This window comes from Toxorhynchites rutilus, chromosome 3, assembly GCF_029784135.1.
Source record: "Toxorhynchites rutilus septentrionalis strain SRP chromosome 3, ASM2978413v1, whole genome shotgun sequence".
In the NCBI taxonomy this organism is placed as follows: Eukaryota; Metazoa; Arthropoda; class Insecta; order Diptera; family Culicidae; genus Toxorhynchites; species Toxorhynchites rutilus.
In genome coordinates this window covers 253,361,267-253,382,234 of record NC_073746.1, presented here as the reverse complement: position 1 = coordinate 253,382,234, position 20,968 = coordinate 253,361,267, and the positions used below count along the sequence as shown (strand labels likewise).

At 43.8% G+C, this 20,968-nt stretch overlaps 2 protein-coding genes across 2 annotated transcripts in view; one reads left to right on the top strand and one right to left on the bottom strand.

The window, feature by feature from the left end:
* Positions 1 to 820, top strand: LOC129779082 (uncharacterized). The gene is made up of 3 exons (XM_055786336.1): positions 1 to 257; positions 322 to 513; positions 579 to 820. Exons 1-3 carry the CDS (start codon positions 180 to 182, stop codon positions 783 to 785), a joined length of 477 nt encoding a protein of 158 aa, XP_055642311.1. The 5' UTR covers positions 1 to 179; the 3' UTR covers positions 786 to 820.
* The window catches only part of LOC129779081 (zinc finger protein OZF-like), a 39,463-nt gene continuing 19,311 nt past the window's right edge, over positions 817 to 20,968 (bottom strand). Inside the window, exons 3-5 of the mRNA XM_055786334.1 lie at positions 1,313 to 1,470; positions 1,190 to 1,248; positions 817 to 1,125 (exon numbers count right to left, since the gene is read on the bottom strand). Of these exons, the coding sequence (XP_055642309.1) occupies positions 870 to 1,125; positions 1,190 to 1,248; positions 1,313 to 1,470 (473 nt within the window). The 3' untranslated portion in view covers positions 817 to 869. The remainder of the gene's footprint in view (positions 1,126 to 1,189; positions 1,249 to 1,312; positions 1,471 to 20,968) is intronic.

Here is a 20,968-nt window from a genome sequence, read left to right as displayed (position 1 = left end):
GTATCGTGGTAAGCTATCGAACAAGTGCTTATCGTTTATTTGTACTATTCACAACCCACTGTTACTCAAAATATAAAAGATAAGAATATCTCAATCGATAAGACAAAGAATGTCCCACGTATCAGTCGGGTTCCTGATTTCGGAAGAACACTACAAATTAAAAAATTCTTGCTTCAGAAATGGAGTCTGATTGGAGAACTCCCAATGTCTATCGTACGACACCTCAGATGGAGATAGCTCCTGAGAAAAGTGAAGAAGTGAGTAAAGAGTATTGGAATAATTACAATTCAAAAAAGTGATCAACTTGTTCATCTTTCACAGGCCAAAGAACTGGTGCCCGCTCCGTCTAAACCCAAATATGAGTCGAACAACATGTTTGCACAGAGCATCTTTGATCTGACACTCATAACGATCAACATTTGCCAGATATGTTACGTTTTTAAAGTCGGTATGGATCTAGGCATTTTGTATTACATAATGACGGGGTTACTTAGTGTCTCACTATTCTTGCTGGTATGTATTAAAATTTAATGTTTGTGTCCAAATTTCATGTTGAAGACATTTTTATTTTTCGCCAGTCTATCCATGGTTTCATGGGCCTTTTCGGAAGACTACGTTGTAGTGCGCCGCTCTCTAGTGGATGTTTCAACTGCCTATACAATACTTCACTCTTCATGGTGGTGTTAATTTACCTTGTAAATTTAGTGTTCAACGTTTTGAGCTTGAAGGAGGCCGAAGAAAAATGTCTAATAATTGTGAATAATTTAAAAAATAGAACTTTGTGATATATCTTACAGCAATAAACGAATGAACAAATCGAATAAAATTGCGTATACTATTTAAACGAAAAACGCTCACAGACAGAATAGTCAATTATTAAGAGTATATTCGCTCGCTTCTTGGTAATCATCAGTGAACTCCACTTTAGCTAGGATGGGTGTTTTCTTTGGACGATCCATAGGTTTCAGGAGGGCAGAATCGACAACGGTATTATGTTCCCTACTCACATGCTCTTGAAGTTTCAGTTTGCGTTGAAAAGTTTGCACACAGAACGGACATTTGTATACCTTCGAGTAGTCCCGGTATATGCCTTGATGTGCCTTTAGGTGAGTCATCATGTTATATCTGAAATTTTTAAAAAAATCAACTATCAGCAATTTTAATCAATTGTTCTAGATATCAAGTTTACCTTTGGGCAAATTTTTGTCCACATGTAGGGCACTCAAATGGTTTCTCTCCAGAGTGAACCTAATTGAAGATGAACAACACTTGCTTAGATTGATGGTTACTATGAATGTAAAGGGATACTAACCCTCATGTGTCGCTTCAAATGTGAACTGGAACGTAGCATAAATCCGCAGATTTCACATTTTTTCTCACGAATATTCCCGTGTGCCAGCTGGTGCATATGGAACGAAGAATAGTGAATGAACCGTTTGCCACATTTATCACACTGATATGGCTTCTCGCCTGAAAGAAAATTAATATACTTCAGAATCTCTTTCTCTTTTCATAAGAAATTTTAGAACTATCATTTGTCATACAAATGCTATCACTTATCCATGAATGATGTTATCACAATGAATTTGTAGTATCTATACACTGAATTCTCTTTTTACGCGACTAACGCGTACGCGCAAATCGCGTAATTTCGAGAGAATTGCGTATGAAAATTGTGTAATTTCGAGAGAATCGCATAAAATAAAATCACGGAAAAAATCGCGTAAGAAAGAATCCCGTGTAGATTACATGAAATAAAAATTCGAAATCCTTCATTTGCCCACTGTGAATTCTGCAATCTTACCGAGCCTGTAGTTGTCGTAACGTGAATAACGCCGACATTCGGTAAAACGGACAGAGTCCGATCTGAGCGAGAGTGAAGTGAAAAAGAGATAGATAGAAGACAGACATGTATAAAAAGGAACATGAATAATATACGAGCTTGGAGGCGAATGAACTGCAAAGTTTAAAGCCTCTTAAAAACAAAGAAACATGAAACATATACGAGCTTCGAAGAGACGAATGAACTCTCAGAGTTTAAAGTCTCTCTAATTCAATACCTTCCTTCCTATACGAGCTTCACGGTGCTTCTGACATTCAACCGAGACGGTCATGTTTGTAGCGCCCCTTTCAAAAGAGTAGCGAAAATAGAAGTTTTCTCCTCATACAACTGGTTCTATGCTAAAGGAAATTCCTTGAGGCTCTAATCAGTCTTAAATAAAGTTTTCTCCCACAGGTGTACAAGACGAGGACAAGGAGGAGGCCACCGAATAGCCTAGACGGTTGGTGGCTTTCGATACCGGCAGTTTTCACTGCCCCTAGCGTCGGTCCCTGTTTTTGGCGCGTTTTTTTCAGCTCACTTATATATACCCCACATTATTATTACTGGTTACTTATCTCTGGTGGTGGTTTTTATTTTCAGCTGGTGTTTGATCCTGGATTGCAGAGTGGTGGTGTACCCACACTACCGTTTCTCCGGTGCGGGGGCGCACCCCCCCAGCAGCAGTACATAGTGTTAGTGATATTTTAACAGTTTTTCTTTAAACCTCATAGACATTATAGTAGTGTTTTCATTGTATTAAAAGTAGTGTTTCTAGTGAAATTTAAAAAACTTTTTTGAAACAAGCTCCGAAACTGTTGAGCCTTTTCTTTTTTTTTTTATTCTGCATTAGTGCCATTTTTAGTGTGTATCTCTACATCAACCCCCCTGGCTGTACCTCCCGGGTATAGCCAGCCTCTACCATGGCTTCCAGCAGTGCCGGTAAGTCAACAAACCTTTATAATGGCGTGCCCACCACACGCACCTCTCCTCTCTGGGCCGACCCCTTATGTGGGGAGCTCCAAATTTTATTGCTCAAAGCAACTGGCAAGAATACTCTACCATCAAACCCTTTCGTTGTTTCCAAAACCATCCAAGCTGTTACGGATCGCGATTTCAAGGACGCGAGACCACAGCGCGATGAGAACAATAATTTGCAATACGTGATCCATATTCGTAACAAGGAATATGTAGATGCGCTCCTGGGTATTAAGTCATTAATTGACAAAACCCCTGTGGAGATAACTTATCACCCTACCTTGAATCAGCGCAAATGCGTGGTATCCTGTAGGGATGTGATAGATATGGCAGAAGCTGTACTTTTAAAAGAGCTTGCTGACCAAAGAGTTATTGCGATCAAAAGAATTTCCCGTATGGACCCAACTAAGAAGGAATTAATTCCAACTCCAACCCTGATTTTGACCATCAGAGGTACTGTAATCCCGGAATATATTAACTTTGGCTTTATCCGCGCCCCCACGCGCAATTTTTATCCGAATCCTATGCAGTGCTTCGGCTGCTACAAATTCGGACATACTTCAAAAAAATGTAGAACCAAGATCCAATTATGCCGAAACTGTGGACAAGCACACCCAGAACTAGGCAATGAAGAAACAGCCAAGAACTTCATTTGCAACGCTCCTGCCTTCTGTGTAAATTGCAGTGGCAACCACCCTTCTACGAATAGAAAATGCCCCGCATGGGTTGCAGAGAACAATATTACTAAAGTGAGGGTAGACCAAGGAATATCTTACAAGGAAGCCAAACAAAGCTACCAGGCCAAAGTAAATGGATCCTCGTACGCAAGCAAAGTCCAAGAGAGACTTAATTTAATCCAAAGCACGGGATGCAATCGCTGTAAGTGCAACTGCACGCAGCCCAACCCTACCCCAATCATCCAAACGGTTTCCACACCGATAGTTAACCAGCCAGACACTGAATATACCATCTCCACTTCCGATTCCGAAACTGATCCAGAAATTCCCATGGAAACTGAATCTGCAAAATTAAATAAACGTAAAATCAAAAATTCAAAAACTTCAACTTCAGATGGACGGCGCCAGTGGTTGTATGGTTAGCGTAACAGCCTCACAATCCGATCGGCCTGGGTTCAATCCCAGCTGGCGTCGTTGGGATTTTCTGAGGCGAAAAATCTCTGGTTACGTCTTCCTTCGGAGCGGAAGTAAAAGAAGTTGGCCCGGCTCATGAGTTGTTGAGTCTGATAGGTAGGAACAGGTGGAGTCGCCTCCCTGATGTCGGTGATTGGCACTAAAGTGGCGGAAATAGGCCGACGAAAAATAAGCGAAGATAAAAAAAAAAAAAAAAAAAAAAATGGTTCTCAAATGGGGATCAACATAGGGTAGGAGCCTGCCTGTTGGTCTCAAATGTTCCTATCTCACGCCTCCACGAAGATCATATGACGACATTTTTAGATCGGGCGTGAACTGGAAACACACACCTGGTCTTGGCTCCGAGAACGGGTGTCGAAAGTGGCTAAGTGAGGGGGTGCGAGCGAGTCAGAGCGCTATATCTCTCCCGGGGAAGGCCTCCCGGGTCATGGAGGCCTTGCCAACCCGCTGTCTCCCGGGCAAAGGAGATACACCCAGAAAATGGAGCTACGTTCACGAAGAGTAATTAGAATGCGATCACCCGAGGAGGGTCCCCGAACTGGAGCTGGTCCTGGAACGGGCGTAAGAGCGAGCGGCCAGCGGCTGGAGGGCGATGTGCAAGAGCGGGCCACCAGCCGGGTTCAACCCGAAGAGCTACCGCCACACGGAAACAGCAGCCATCGACATCACCCAAGAAACGCTGCGCCTACGAGACGTGTTGCGACTGCCAGACGACAGTCGTCCACACTTGTGGGTACCACTAGGCGCCGGATCATGTGGACACACGAAATGAATGAATTCGTGATCCGCGCCTATTACATCTGCACTGCTTTGGAGACGGACATGAGCGGTCGCCCTCGAATACTAACAATGTTCGAGGAAGCGTATCCAGAGTTCGTCGGGAGGCTTGATCAGAACGCGATGAACGCGAGGCGTAGAGCGATAGTACGCAACAACATGCTCTCCCAAACGCAAATCGACGAGATCAAGCAGCAGGTGCAGAGAGAAATAAGCTCCAGGAACAACAGAGCAAGCGATGTGTCGAGACGAAGTTCAGTACGGCTGAGCAATTCATTCGCGAGTGGGGCACGCGAATCAGCACCAGTGGAGGCCACAGTACTACAACCCCCTGAGCCGGAAGACCCACAGCCAGATCAACAACTACTACGCGATCTGGTCTTCCACTACGACGAGGCGATCTCACAGTTCCGCGACACAGACCCATTGTCGCGCCCCAGGATCCCGAAGTTGCAGCATTCCCGCAGGCTGACAAGTGCAGTAAAGCTCATGAACGAGCACGTTCTTCCGCTGCACTTGGTTGATGCTGAGAACATGGAGGAGCTGCAACTGAAAGTTTACTGTGCTGCTGTGGCGACCGCCAAAAGTTTAGGATACCGTATTAGGCCAAGAGGCGGACTGCTCCAACATCTCCGTGAAAGGCGTGAGCCTCCATGGCGAAGGAGATTGGAGCAACGGATCCTAAACAAGCGCGCCGCAATTGGAAGACTGATGGCGTACAAAAGAGGCAACAGATCGGCGAAATTATGTCGCCAAGTTGCTGTGATCGTGCGGCCTACTGAACTTCGCCAGCTGGGAGCTCACCAGCTGACGGAAAAACTCGACACACTGGTACAGCAATTGAGCGTCCTAACTAAACGGCTGAAACGTTACTCTGACTCTGCAAAGCGCCAGGAACAAAATCGGATGTTCAGAGATAACGAAAAAGCGTTCTACGACCACATTAGCGACGAGAAGCCCGACTACCGCGAAGGTTTGCCAGATATTAGCGATGTGACGAACTTCTGGGCTGGTATTTGGGAGACCCCAGTACAACATCGCGACGGGCAAATGTGGTTAAGACGGGAGGAGGAGAGTTGTGGTGAAATTGGAGAGATGTCAGCTATCATCGTCGAAGAGAACGATGTCCGCGAAGCCTCGCGGTACCTGAGGAACTGGGCAGCACCGGGCCCCGATGGTGTTCAGAACTTCTGGCACAAGAAGCTGACCGTCGCACATCAAAAGATAGCTGAGTGCTTCAACAAGGTGCTACGTGACCCACACAACCTCCCTGAATTCGCCACCCGTGGCGTCGCATTCCTCCTCCCGAAAGACAGCAACACATTGAACCCATCAAAGTACAGGCCGATAACGTGCCTATCGAGTCTGTACAAGATATTAAGCAGCATCATAACCGCCAAAGTTTCTGCCCACTGCGAACAACACCATATCATCGCAGAAGAGCAGAAAGGATGCAGGAAAAATACGCATGGCTGCAAAGACCAGGCCATCATCGACGCAGCCATAGTCGGCCAGGCGGTATATAACCAGCGGAACCTAAGTATGGCCTACATCGATTACAGGAAGGCTTATGACTCCATACCTCACTCGTTTCTCGTCCGGGTATTGGAGCTATACAAGATTGATCCCGTCGTCGTTAGGTTCCTGCAGCATGCGATGAGGCAGTGGAGCACGTCTCTGCACCTCAGTGATGGGGAAAATGTGTTGCAGTCTAGAACGCTGCAGATAAAGAGGGGGATATTCCAAGGCGACTCTTTCAGCCCGCTTTGGTTTTGTCTGGCACTGAACCCCCTCAGTAGGACGCTCAATAGAAACGGTCATGGCTATAAAATAAGGTATGGCGACGGCGCCCACGAAGAAGTGACCCATACCTTCTACATGGATGATCTCAAGGTCTACGCTGATTCACGTCAGCGTCTAGGTGTAGCTATCCGGGTTGTCGAAGACATAAGCAGGGACATCTGCATGGAGTTCGGCCTCGACAAGTGCCGCTGTGTCCATCTGCTGAAAGGGCAGCTTACCGAATCCGGAGGTTACGAGGTCTATGACGGCGAGTTCATAAGAGACATGGTTCGTGGCGAATCCTATAAATATCTTGGATTCCGACAGCTCACCGGGATTCGCCACTCCGACATCAAGACGGAGCTGCGAGACAAGTTCTTGAGTCGAGTGAACTGTGTCCTGAGGACTTTCCTCAACGCGGGGAACAAGGTACGCGCGATCAACACATTCGCGGTTCCCCTACTGACCTTCAGTTTTGGTGTAGTCAAATGGAGCAAAACTAACCTAGAGGACCTTGAGAGGAGGATGAGGAAAGCATTCAAAGAGGCCGGAATGCACCATCCTCAATCGGCACTGGAGAGAGTTTCACTGCCACGCAAAGAAGGGGGACTTGGAATAGTCGACATATCTGCACTGTGTGTTGCCCAGGTACGACAACTGCGCGAGTACTTCGCAGAACGCGCCAACCAAAACGCGCTATACCGGGCTGTCTGCGCCGCCGACAGAGGATACAGCGCTCTGCACTTGGCGCAAGCGGAGTACCAACTCAACTGCAATCTGCAGACAGTGGAGGAGAAGATTGCAGCTTGGAAGCAGAAGGCAGTGCATGGTGCCCACCCCCATCAACTGGACCGGCCACACGTCGACAAGGCCGCATCTAATCTGTGGCTAACGCGTGGTGAACTCTCTTCAGTAGTAGAAGCCGACATGATAGCCATCCAGGACAGGATAATGCCGACGAGAAACTGCAGGCGGTACGTCTGGCATCAAGACGTTGATGACATTTGCCGGATGTGCCATCAACCAGGTGAAAACATAGAGCACATTATGGGAGGCTGTCCCGTTTTGGCCAACGCAGCCTACACCGAGCGCCACAACAACGTGGCCCGTATTGTTCATCGACAACTGGCGCTCCAATGTGCTCTACTGGAAGACAACGTACCAAACTACCGGTACCTGCCTGCACCTGTCCTGGAAAATGACCGTTTCAAGCTGTACTGGGATCGCACTGTTCTGACCGACCTCTCGATCCACCACAACCGCCCAGATATAATGGTTTACGACAAGAGCGACCGTAAAGTCACCATCATCGATGTCGCTATTCCACTGAACCAGAATCTGGAGGAGACCCACGGTCGCAAAATCTGCAAGTACCGACCATTAGCCGTGGAGCTCAAGGAACTGTGGGGGCTAAGGGAGGTCCCAAGAATTGTTCCAGTCGTTCTCTCTGGAACTGGAATTATCCCGAAGACACTTCTGGAAGCGCTAAAGGTGTTGAACATCGAGAAGGAATTGGCCGGCATCCAAAAGTCGGTCATCCTTAGCACCTGCGCGATTGTCCGACAATTCCTCGGTCAGGACTAAAACAGCACGAGCATGCAGATACGTGCATTCCGCAGAGCCTAGTCCCCCTTTGGCATTCAGAAGCCCGGGGGCAGGTGAAAATTCTGGCTAGGTTCGCCTAGTTAAGAAGTGAGATAAGTCTGCCAAAAAACTTCAGATGATTTGAAATCATCTGAAGATGAAAATTTCCGCGTTAATGATAAAACAAGGAAAAGATATAAAAACCAACAACCAGAAATCTCTCAACCGGCCGCCCCACAACAGGCCGACCCTCAACCATCCACTTCATACAAAACAGTACCCAATACGAATCGAACAATACCAAATTATTTAAAATTTGACCCTAGACTGAAGACCAAGACTTCCAAAGGTAACAAACAGTCAAAATAATTTCTGATATACCTCCTTCCAAATTAATTAAACCCTTCAAGAGCCTCCATAACATTTCTTAAAATTCAACACTCCACACAAAAACAGTATACCTGTTGTCCAAGATTCAACATCCAACCGAAAACTTGCCATTCAATGGAATTTGCGTGGGCTTAGTAGGTCAATGGATGAAATTAAATTGATGTTAGCTGAGGAGAAACATCTCCCACTAACACTTGCATTCCAAGAAGCCAGAGTGACTAAGATTACACCCGATTTTAACCTTTCACTACAAGGTAAATACAAGTGGTACTTCCGTGAGGGACTTACCTCACGCCAGGGTGGAGTATGCCTCGCTGTTTTGAGCCATCTCCCACATACCCTCATCCAAATTTCATCACAGTTACAGATATGCGCAATCCAACTCACGGGACCGTTACGGTTAACCCTCGCTTCTATATACATTTCCCCAACGCATAGTAACAGTAATTTGGAAGCAGAAATGAACAATGCCATTCAACAATTACCACACCCTTTCATAATCATGGGTGATTTTAACGCCTACCATACTGTATGGGGTGGCCAAAGATGCAATTTAAGAGGTGAAATTATTTTAAAAATCGTTGAACAACTTAATCTCATCATCCTGAACGACTTCCAACATACTCGTATGGATGAACACTCTGGCTCTACTTCTTCAATTGATTTAACGATTACCTCATGGGACCTAGCGCCCAGAGTCAGATGGTGTGTCGATGATGATCTAAGAGGAAGTGATCATTTTCCCATTCACATCCGAACACTGACCAGTAATCCAAAAATCCTCCTGCGAAGGAGATGGTTGTACCAATTTGCCGACTGGGATGGTTTCGAATCAACCATTTCGCATCTGTTACCTGCACAGGGTAACTATTCAGTAGAGGAGTTTTCCCAAGCCGTTTTCGCAGCTGCGAAAGCTAATATACCCCGCACTAGTTGTATCTCCGGCCGGAAGGCAGTCCCATGGTGGAATAATGATGTCAAACAGGCCATTAAATCCAGAAGAAAAGCGCTGAGGAAGCTTAGAAGACAACTGGACGGTAGTGAGACAAAAGTACTTGCCCTAGCTGATTTTCAATCCACTAGAGCTAGAGCAAGGAAAATTATAGCGGAAGCTAAACAAAATAGCTGGCTTAAATTTCTTGATAGCTGCGGAGGCGATCTGGCGTAGTGGTAACATCCATGCCTCTCACGCTAAAGGTCACGAGTTCAATTCTCACTCCCGACATTCTTCCTAAAATGGAAGTAAAAGTGACGAACCAGCCAAATGAGTTGAAAATCACTATAATACAGATAAAAAAAAAAAAAAAAATTCTTGATAGCTTTTGCCCTCAGACAACTTCTAGTGAACTGTGGAGCAAGGTTAATGCAATCAGTGGCAAAAAAAGATCGCGAGGCTATTCCATTATGATCAATGGTACCCACTACCGATGATCCCGGAACCATTGCTGAACATTTAGCTGATCATTTTGCTAGTACTTCTGCCACCTCCAACTACAAAAGCGACTTCAAAGCTCGTAAAACTGCCGCGGAGACTACAGAGTTTCCCTCGGACTCAGGGGAACCTCATATTTACAATATCAGGTTCTCTATGAAAGAAATGTTGTGGTCCATTAGTAAGTCCAAAGGCAAATCAGCCGGACCAGACGAAATAGAATACAGCATGTTAAAACATTTACCTTTCCACGTCAAAACGTCGCTGCTCCAAATTTATAATAACCTTTGGGCTAGCAAATGTTTCCCCGACTCATGGAAGGAAGGGCTAGTCATCCCCATCCCTAAACCGATGGAGAAAAAACCACTAGCCACTAGTTTTCGTCCCATCACCCTTCTCAATTGCCTAGGTAAGGTCTTCGAGAGAATGATCAAACGGAGATTGATGACGAACCTTGAAGAACGTCATCTCCTGGATCCTCGACAACATGCTTTTCGTCAAGGCAATGGTACCAACACGTATTTCAGCCAACTTGATCAACACCTTCACGTGATCACGCGAGACCACCTCCACGGGGAACTCGCTCTGTTGGACATATCCAAAGCCTACGATACAACCTGGAGATATAATATCTTGGACCAACTCCATCAATGGGGTATCGAAGGTAATTTGTTCGAGATAATTCGCAGTTTTCTACAAAATCGTAGCTTCAAAGTTCTTCTCGGAGGAGTCACCTCCACCAGTAAACTGCAAGAAAATGGAGTGCCACAGGGTTCTGTGCTATCGGTTGCTCTTTTCCTGATAGCGATGCAATCATTATTTGATGCCATACCCCAAAATATTGACGCTTTGCTATACGCAGATGATATTCTGCTAATTTCAAAAAACCCATTCCCAGTACTAGCAAGAAGAAGACTTCAGGAAGGAATCTCGTCTGTTAATAACTGGGCGAATTCCGTGGGATTTAGGATCTCAGCTGAAAAATCTCAAGTTCTTCATTGCTGCAACAATAAGCGTCACAGGAAAAAACTACGTTCCTATCTTCTGAACGGTAGTTCCATTAAACGAGTCAATTCTGCACGAATTCTCGGTGTAATGGTGGACAAAAAACTCACGTTCAATAAACATATAAAGAGTACAATATCGGACATTAAAAACCGCCTTAACTTAGTTAGCGTTATAAGCGGTCGAAGCCGAACAGGTTCCCGCAAAACTATCTTCAACATTGGAAGAAGCTTAGTCTATTCCAAACTTACTTACGGTATTGAACTCTTCAGCCGTGCCACCTGGAAAACGCTTGAAGAACTGAGGCCTAGCTATCAAAAGATAATAAGACTAGCATCAGGGGCCTTTAGAACTAGCCCAAGTAAAGCGTTACTCGCTGAGTCAGGCAATTTACCCTTCAAATTGTTCCTCACGAGATTCTACAGCACGCGCGCGATACGAACGCTCGAGAAACATCCAACATTTGAATCCTCTCTTGTGAGAGTGAATAACTGGTTGCAGGATACATGCCGAACCACTCTTCCAACGATTGCACCAATTCCCATTATTAACCTTCGACCATGGTATAAACGGGAACCTCAGATTGATTGGTCAATTAAAAACTCTGTGCGAGCTGGTGAAAACAGCAGCATAGTTTTGGCCATTTTCAACAACCACATCCACAGTAAATACCTTTTTCACCACAAGATCTTTACAGATGGATCCTTTGATGGTTTACAAGTAGGTATCGGCATTTTTGCTAATAACCTGCAAGTTAAGTTCCAACTCCCAAATATCTGTTCGGTATTTTCAGCTGAATTAGCGGCACTTCTTATCGCTACATCAAAGTGCGAACACAACAGAAAGACGGTTATTTTCACCGATTCTGCTAGCGCGCTTCTTGCTCTTGAGAGCGGAAGTAGCAAACATCCATGGGTACTCGCAATTGAAGAGAAAACTGCCCAAAATGATATCACCTTCTGCTGGATCCCAGGTCACTGTGGAATCCGCGGTAACGAAGAGGCTGATCGCCTAGCCAAAGAAGGGAGAACATCCGAACTATGGAGCACAAGCGTCCCATCTGATGATATAACCAGATGGGTTAACTCATCTCTGATGACGTGCTGGGAGAACGAATGGAACATCTGCAGAGATACTTTTTTGAGAAAAATTAAAAACACTACCCATCCTTGGATGGATAGAAACCAAAGATCTTTTCAAGTATGTCTAACACGTCTTCGTATTGGACATACCAAATTAACGCACAGGTTCTTGGTTGAAAAAACCGAACCACCCATTTGTAATACCTGTAACGTCAGGCTGACCGTAGAACATTTTCTACTTGTCTGCCCACGTTACAACCTTATGAGAACTAAGTTTCAGATAGCTGACAACCCAAGGACAGCCCTAGCAAGAGATAACTTGGAGGAGGACAAATTACTGCATTTCCTGAAGGAGACGGATCTTTTGGAGCTTATTTAACCACTATACAATTATTTACTATATGTTACAGACTTAACCACATCATTCATACTAACACCTAATGCTTGTGAGCTAATATATGTGTTACCAACGTATTACATATGTTAGGTCACACACATTTTATTTATAAAAAAAAAAATTAATAAATATATAAAAAAAAAACAAAAAACAAAAAAAAACCACCTTTTTCCAAATATATTACGTACTAACGTACAAAAAGGTTCTCAAATGGGGATCAACATAGGGTAGGAGTCTGCCTGTTGGTCTCAAATGTTCCTATCTCACGCCTCCACGAAGATCATATGACGACATTTTTAGATCGGGCGTGAACTGGAAACACACACCTGGTCTTGGCTCCGAGAACGGGTGTCGAAAGTGGCTAAGTGAGGGGGTGCGAGCGAGTCAGAGCGCTATATCTCTCCCGGGGAAGGTCTCCCGGGTCATGGAGGCCTTGCCAACCCGCTGTCTCCCGGGCAAAGGAGATACACCCAGAAAATGGAGCTACGTTCACGAAGAGTAATTAGAATGCGATCACCCGAGGAGGGTCCCCGAACTGGAGCTGGTCCTGGAACGGGCGTAAGAGCGAGCGGCCAGCGGCTGGAGGGCGATGTGCAAGAGCGGGCCACCAGCCGGGTTCAACCCGAAGAGCTACCGCCACACGGAAACAGCAGCCATCGACATCACCCAAGAAACGCTGCGCCTACGAGACGTGTTGCGACTGCCAGACGACAGTCGTCCACACTTGTGGGTACCACTAGGCGCCGGATCATGTGGACACACGAAATGAATGAATTCGTGATCCGCGCCTATTACATCTGCACTGCTTTGGAGACGGACATGAGCGGTCGCCCTCGAATACTAACAATGTTCGAGGAAGCGTATCCAGAGTTCGTCGGGAGGCTTGATCAGAACGCGATGAACGCGAGGCGTAGAGCGATAATACGCAACAACATGCTCTCCCAAACGCAAATCGACGAGATCAAGCAGCAGGTGCAGAGAGAAATAAGCTCCAGGAACAACAGAGCAAGCGATGTGTCGAGACGAAGTTCAGTACGGCTGAGCAATTCATTCGCGAGTGGGGCACGCGAATCAGCACCAGTGGAGGCCACAGTACAACAACCCCCTGAGCCGGAAGACCCACAGCCAGATCAACAACTACTACGCGATCTGGTCTTCCACTACGACGAGGCGATCTCACAGTTCCGCGACACAGACCCATTGTCGCGCCCCAGGATCCCGAAGTTGCAGCATTCCCGCAGGCTGACAAGTGCAGTAAAGCTCATGAACGAGCACGTTCTTCCGCTGCACTTGGTTGATGCTGAGAACATGGAGGAGCTGCAACTGAAAGTTTACTGTGCTGTTGTGGCGACCGCCAAAAGTTTAGGATACCGTATTAGGCCAAGAGGCGGACTGCTCCAACATCTCCGTGAAAGGCGTGAGCCTCCATGGCGAAGGAGATTGGAGCAACGGATCCTAAACAAGCGCGCCGCAATTGGAAGACTGATGGCGTACAAAAGAGGCAGCAGATCGGCGAAATTATGTCGCCAAGTTGCTGTGATCGTGCGGCCTACTGAACTTCGCCAGCTGGGAGCTCACCAGCTGACGGAAAAACTCGACACACTGGTACAGCAATTGAGCGTCCAAACTAAACGGCTGAAACGTTACTCTGACTCTGCAAAGCGCCAGGAACAAAATCGGATGTTCAGAGATAACGAAAAAGCGTTCTACGACCACATTAGCGACGAGAAGCCCGACTACCGCGAAGGTTTGCCAGATATTAGCGATGTGACGAACTTCTGGGCTGGTATTTGGGAGACCCCAGTACAACATCGCGACGGGCAAATGTGGTTAAGACGGGAGGAGGAGAGTTGTGGTGAAATTGGAGAGATGCCAGCTATCATCGTCGAAGAGAACGATGTCCGCGAAGCCTCGCGGTACCTGAAGAACTGGGCAGCACCGGGCCCCGATGGTGTTCAGAACTTCTGGCACAAGAAGCTGACCGTCGCACATCAAAAGATAGCTGAGTGCTTCAACAAGGTGCTACGTGACCCACACAACCTCCCTGAATTCGCCACCCGTGGCGTCACATTCCTCCTCCCGAAAGACAGCAACACATTGAACCCATCAAAGTACAGGCCGATAACGTGCCTATCGAGTCTGTACAAGATATTAAGCAGCATCATAACCGCCAAAGTTTCTGCCCACTGCGAACAACACCATATCATCGCAGAAGAGCAGAAAGGATGCAGAAAAAATACGCATGGCTGCAAAGACCAGGCCATCATCGACGCAGCCATAGTCGGCCAGGCGGTTTATAACCAGCGGAACCTAAGTATGGCCTACATCGATTACAGGAAGGCTTATGACTCCATACCTCACTCGTTTCTCGTCCGGGTATTGGAGCTATACAAGATTGATCCCGTCGTCGTTAGGTTCCTGCAGCATGCGATGAGGCAGTGGAGCACGTCTCTGCACCTCAGTGATGGGGGAAATGTGTTGCAGTCTAGAACGCTGCAGATAAAGAGGGGGATATTCCAAGGCGACTCTTTCAGCCCGCTTTGGTTTTGTCTGGCACTGAACCCCCTCAGTAGGACGCTCAATAGAAACGGTCATGGCTATAAAATAAGGTATGGCGACGGCGCCCACGAAGAAGTGACCCATACCTTCTACATGGATGATCTCAAGGTCTACGCTGATTCACGTCATCGTCTAGGTGTAGCTATCCGGGTTGTCGAAGACATAAGCAGGGACATCTGCATGGAGTTCGGCCTCGACAAGTGCCGCTGTGTCCATCTGCTGAAAGGGCAGCTTACCGAATCCGGAGGTTACGAGGTCTATGACGGCGAGTTCATAAGAGACATGGTTCGTGGCGAATCCTATAAATATCTTGGATTCCGACAGCTCACCGGGATTCGCCACTCCGACATCAAGACGGAGCTGCGAGACAAGTTCTTGAGTCGAGTGAACTGTGTCCTGAGGACTTTCCTCAACGCGGGGAACAAGGTACGCGCGATCAACACATTCGCGGTTCCCCTGCTGACCTTCAGTTTTGGTGTAGTCAAATGGAGCAAAACTGACCTAGAGGACCTTGAGAGGAGGATGAGGAAAGCATTCAAAGAGGCCGGAATGCACCATCCTCAATCGGCACTGGAGAGAGTTTCACTGCCACGCAAAGAAGGGGGACTTGGAATAGTCGACATATCTGCACTGTGTGTTGCCCAGGTACGACAACTGCGCGAGTACTTCGCAGAACGCGCCAACCAAAACGCGCTATACCGGGCTGTCTGCGCCGCCGACAGAGGATACAGCGCTCTGCACTTGGCGCAAGCGGAGTACCAACTCAACTGCAATCTGCAGACAGTGGAGGAGAAGATTGCAGCTTGGAAGCAGAAGGCAGTGCATGGTGCCCACCCCCATCAACTGGACCGGCCACACGTCGACAAGGCCGCATCTAATCTGTGGCTAACGCGTGGTGAACTCTCTTCAGTAGTAGAAGCCGACATGATAGCCATCCAGGACAGGATAATGCCGACGAGAAACTGCAGGCGGTACGTCTGGCATCAAGACGTTGATGACATTTGCCGGATGTGCCATCAACCAGGTGAAAACATAGAGCACATTATGGGAGGCTGTCCCGTTTTGGCCAACGCAGCCTACACCGAGCGCCACAACAACGTGGCCCGTATTGTTCATCGACAACTGGCGCTCCAATGTGCTCTACTGGAAGACAACGTACCAAACTACCGGTACCTGCCTGCACCTGTCCTGGAAAATGACCGTTTCAAGCTGTACTGGGATCGCACTGTTCTGACCGACCTCTCGATCCACCACAACCGCCCAGATATAATGGTTTACGACAAGAGCGACCGCAAAGTCACCATCATCGATGTCGCTATTCCACTGAACCAGAATCTGGAGGAGACCCACGGTCGCAAAATCTGCAAGTACCGACCATTGGCCGTGGAGCTCAAGGAACTGTGGGGGCTAAGGGAGGTCCCAAGAATTGTTCCAGTCGTTCTCTCTGGAACTGGAATTATCCCGAAGACACTTCTGGAAGCGCTAAAGGTGTTGAACATCGAGAAGGAATTGGCCGGCATCCAAAAGTCGGTCATCCTTAGCACCTGCGCGATTGTCCGACAATTCCTCGGTCAGGACTAAAACAGCACGAGCATGCAGATACGTGCATTCCGCAGAGCCTAGTCCCCCTTTGGCATTCAGTAGCCCGGGGGCAGGTGAAAATTCTGGCTAGGTTCACCTAGTTAAGAAGTGAGATAAGTCTGCTAAAAAAAAAAAAAATTAGTTAGATATGTAGTTAGATATCACAAACCAAACACACCCACACACACACTTAGACACACACTCACAACAAAATACACAGATTTTAATTTTTTGTAAAAAAAAGGCTCTTTTTCGACATACGATTTCAAATTTTGCGTGGATGGCACACAAGTCAATTAACATCTTTTAATTACCATATAATTCACTTTCAGCTTCCTGGGCTAGACATTATTTCTCATTTTATTTTCTTTCAGCGTGTTTGATATAATTATTTCTTATTTCTACTACCAGGTGACCAAATATGCCTCCCATTACTAACGTACTTCTCTTCCAGCATATGTTATACAATTATTACACTATATACATGATTTACCGGAAACGAGAGCAGAGGAAGCATGCGCGAAATTTGAGTTAAAAAAAAAACCCAAGGCCTTTCTCAAGGCTAGAGGCGAATGAACTGAAAAGTTTAAAGCCTCTTTAATTCAACATCATCATCATCATACGAGCTTGACTTTTGTGTGAACTACTAACCAAACAGTTTTATTTCGTCAGTACCCGTGAGAAACCCCGTTTATTTCAGTAGTAAAATTCTATTTGTGTTAGACAAACTTTCCAACTGTTCCTTTTACATCAATAGAATAGAATCTCAAAAATCTTGACCTGGTCCTCCTATTTGTATCAGGTTCGGTTATTAAATGTTGTCCTAAAAGGATTTTTCCATATTTCATTTTGTTGAAAAGTTACAGCAATAATTATGGGGTCATCTCAAGGGAAGTAGCATTGCTGTACAATTCTTGAAACGTGTTTTTCTCGAAACCATGTTTTTCAGCTGGTTGTATCGATACTCGACCGATTTGGCTGAAATATTTTTTTCAGCATGTAAAAATTAATTATCTAAAGCATTACATAGCCGTTTTTTGATATATTTTTTATTCAATTTTATATGAGCTTCTAAACAGAGATTTTTCATGAAAAACAACTCATTTTCAACCTAAATGGCCGCCATTTTACAATTTTTCGAGTTTTCAAAAACTTCTATGTATCGCGTAAGTTTCGAAAGTTATTCATTGGAATTCGTCTTGCGACACTCCGTTACTTCAGAACCGATACCACCAGTATGTTGCCATTTTTTCCAACAGCATCTACGCCAGGGGACCACTAAAATGATCATGTCAAATTTTAAACATTTTGTTTGTTGGCCCAGAAAATGGACTGTGCAAAATTTCAGCTCAATCGGACATGATTTAGAGGTACCTCAAAATTCTCAAAGTTTTTATTTGTTGATCATCGAAAACCTGCCAAGGAATCATGAAATACATGTACATGAAATCGTAATTTCCAAAAAAAATATATTTGATGCCAAATGTCTTGAAATTGCATGAAACGTCGTGATCTGGTGTTATCTCGAAAAAAATTTTTTGACCGATTATCAACCTTCTGGGACTCACAAAAAAAATTTTAAGAGAGAAGTACACTATGCACACCATAAAAAATATGAGATTAAAAAAAATAAATTGGTGCCAATTGGACCGTCTCCTGAATAGCTGCAACCAGTTTGTTGAACCCTTGCAGCCAAAACCTTGCAAACTGGATGAGTTCTGTGAGTTTTACTAGTGGACCGATTTCAACCAACTGTTTTTTTACGTGAACTTGGATATATTTCCTGCGCTTTTGCCTCAAAAATCGAGACAAAAACATTCACCAAAATATTATTTTTCAAAATATCGAAAAAAATAGTAAATTTAGTGGAGAATTTGGGAAAAACTATTTCATCAAATTCGGATGGACCGTACCGTAGGTCAAGCTCCACCAGTTTGCAAAACATGGTTTCGAGACAAACGTGTTTCAAATTTTGAATACATTTATTTCGTTTATTTTACATCGTATCCTCAGTCTTCAATCCCTGGACCCTAAAACTGTTCTTCAACGCTTAAAAGGTGATCTTCCTGTCACCACAGCAGTGGAACACCATACAATTCACTAACTTAAAAGTGTCCACATTTTCATCGCTTGTTTACGTGAAAAATATAATTTTTTCAGGCACACTTGATTTGAGTGTGTATGGATTTCTAGCTGTCTTGACGCAAGGTCTTTAATGAAAAATGATAAGATGGGAAGGTTGATATAAACATGTTTATAATTAAATAAGTTTATTCAAATATTAATATTGCCCTTCTTTAATTATTCAGTGCAATATTATCGAAATTTGATAGAGAAATTAAAAAAGGAATGTTTTTTTCAATATTTTTCTGAGATGGTTCTTAATGGTTGATCCATAGAAGAATAAGATTTCATTTGATATGTCGATTTTTGAAATCGACTCAATGGTTGAAAAGTTATGACGTTTTGGAAGAAATCTTACTTACTTAATCATCAATAGACCCCAGTGGCACGTGCTGTACACAAAAGTCGTCTCCATTCACATGAAATTTATATTTTTTTCCAATTCTCAACTTTCAAACTTTTTTTAAGGATCAACATATCATATCTTTCTATTAATCCGCAAACATGCCTAGTAGTTACTTAAAAAAACCAAACTCATAAACGACAAAAAGAGTCTTCGATTGTATATTTTTTATATATTTTTTACAGTTTTACAGTACACATTCACTTATTGGCGCTTTTTAATTGGCGGTTCTTTGCTAGTCTTTGAGTGTTAAACTCAAAAAATGAAGGCACTGTATAAAAGTTTTTAGTTTTGCAGTTTGTTTGACAAATATTTTAGTTAAAAATATATAGAAATATATATACAAATATAAAGTGAATTATATCACATCCACTATTCAAGAAAGTTGATGATACTTTTATTTTCTAGCATCAATCCAAATGCAGTAATCCTAATTATTATTATGGCCGCACTAAAAGACATGAAAAACAACAAGAAAAACGCCAACTTTGAAATTTGAAACTATTGCAGTATTACTTCAGCCATTCCATGCCAAACTGATATAGTGTTTTTCGTATTTTCGTGAAAATTGGTAGCTTGTTTTCGTTATGGTAAAACATTGAACCTGTTTTTTTTTTTGGTGATTCGATTTTTTTCACTTTTCCCAAAAATGACTTTTATCAAAAAGTCATAACATTCGAACCACTAAGCCGATTCAGATGATCGAAACATCAAATTGAAGTTAATTAGCTAGTTTTTTATCAAACTTGCAAGAAATTTGAATTTTGTTTTCGTAATTATTGATTGTATCCATTTTTTATAGTTCACATGGTTTCGGCACCAACGGCGCTATAATTTTCTATTTTTTTTTTTGAAACTGAGGATTTTTTACACATTTACATTTTTTACTCAGAATCAGGTGTGTTCTTTTTTTCTTTTTTGAGTTATAATTTTAACCGAGATGATCGATTTATCAAATTAAAGCTAATGAGCTAGAATTTTTAGGAAAAATGATGCACTTGCGAAAAAAATCAATTATGCTTTCGTGATTAATAATTGTATCGTTTTTTTTTATAGTTTATATGGTTTAGAGACCAAGGGCGCTATATTTTTTATATTTTTTTTTTCGTGAAACCTTCACTTAACACAGTAAAAAATCAGAGGGATGTTCTTTTTCGTTTTTGAGTTATGATTTTCAAAGTTAACATGTTTTTAAGCTTCGTTCGATCATCCTATGCGATAAGACTATTTATATGCGTATAAAATTCCCCTTTTTGCAAGTGTGAAATTATTGACTTCATTTAACTATGTCGATTATCTGAATCGGTTCAGTAGATCAGAAGTCATGAATTTTTGAAAAACGTAATTTTTGGAAAAAAGGGGAAAAATGATTTGAACACATTTTGGATGTTAAAAAATCCTCAGCTTTCGAGAAAAAATATAAAAAAATATTGCGCCCTTGGACAATGAAAAAACAATTACATAAAAAACAAATACGATCAATAATTAAGGAAACAAAATTATCTTTTCTTGAAAGTATAGTATTTTTTTTAAAGAATAGCTAACTGGCCAATTTGATATGTCGATCATCTGAATCGGTTTAGTAGTTCAAAAGATATGAGTTTTTGAAAAAAGTTATTTTTGAAAAAAAGGGGAAAAACTAGATTTTTCGAACCACCCTCAAATGGAATGGGATCTAACATTTTGCGATAAGGAACAAAACTACTAATTTACACGAAAATCTGAGAATGGAATATATATAACACTAAAAAAATACAGTTTGGTGTTAATTTCCCCGGCAACTAAAGAGCTGATTATTAGAAACTAATTGATGTTAACTTTTCATTACCTTGTAAATTCTAGATACAGGGTGGGCCATTTAAAGTGGAAGGATTTGTTTTTGCAATAGCAAAGTAAAGAAGTGG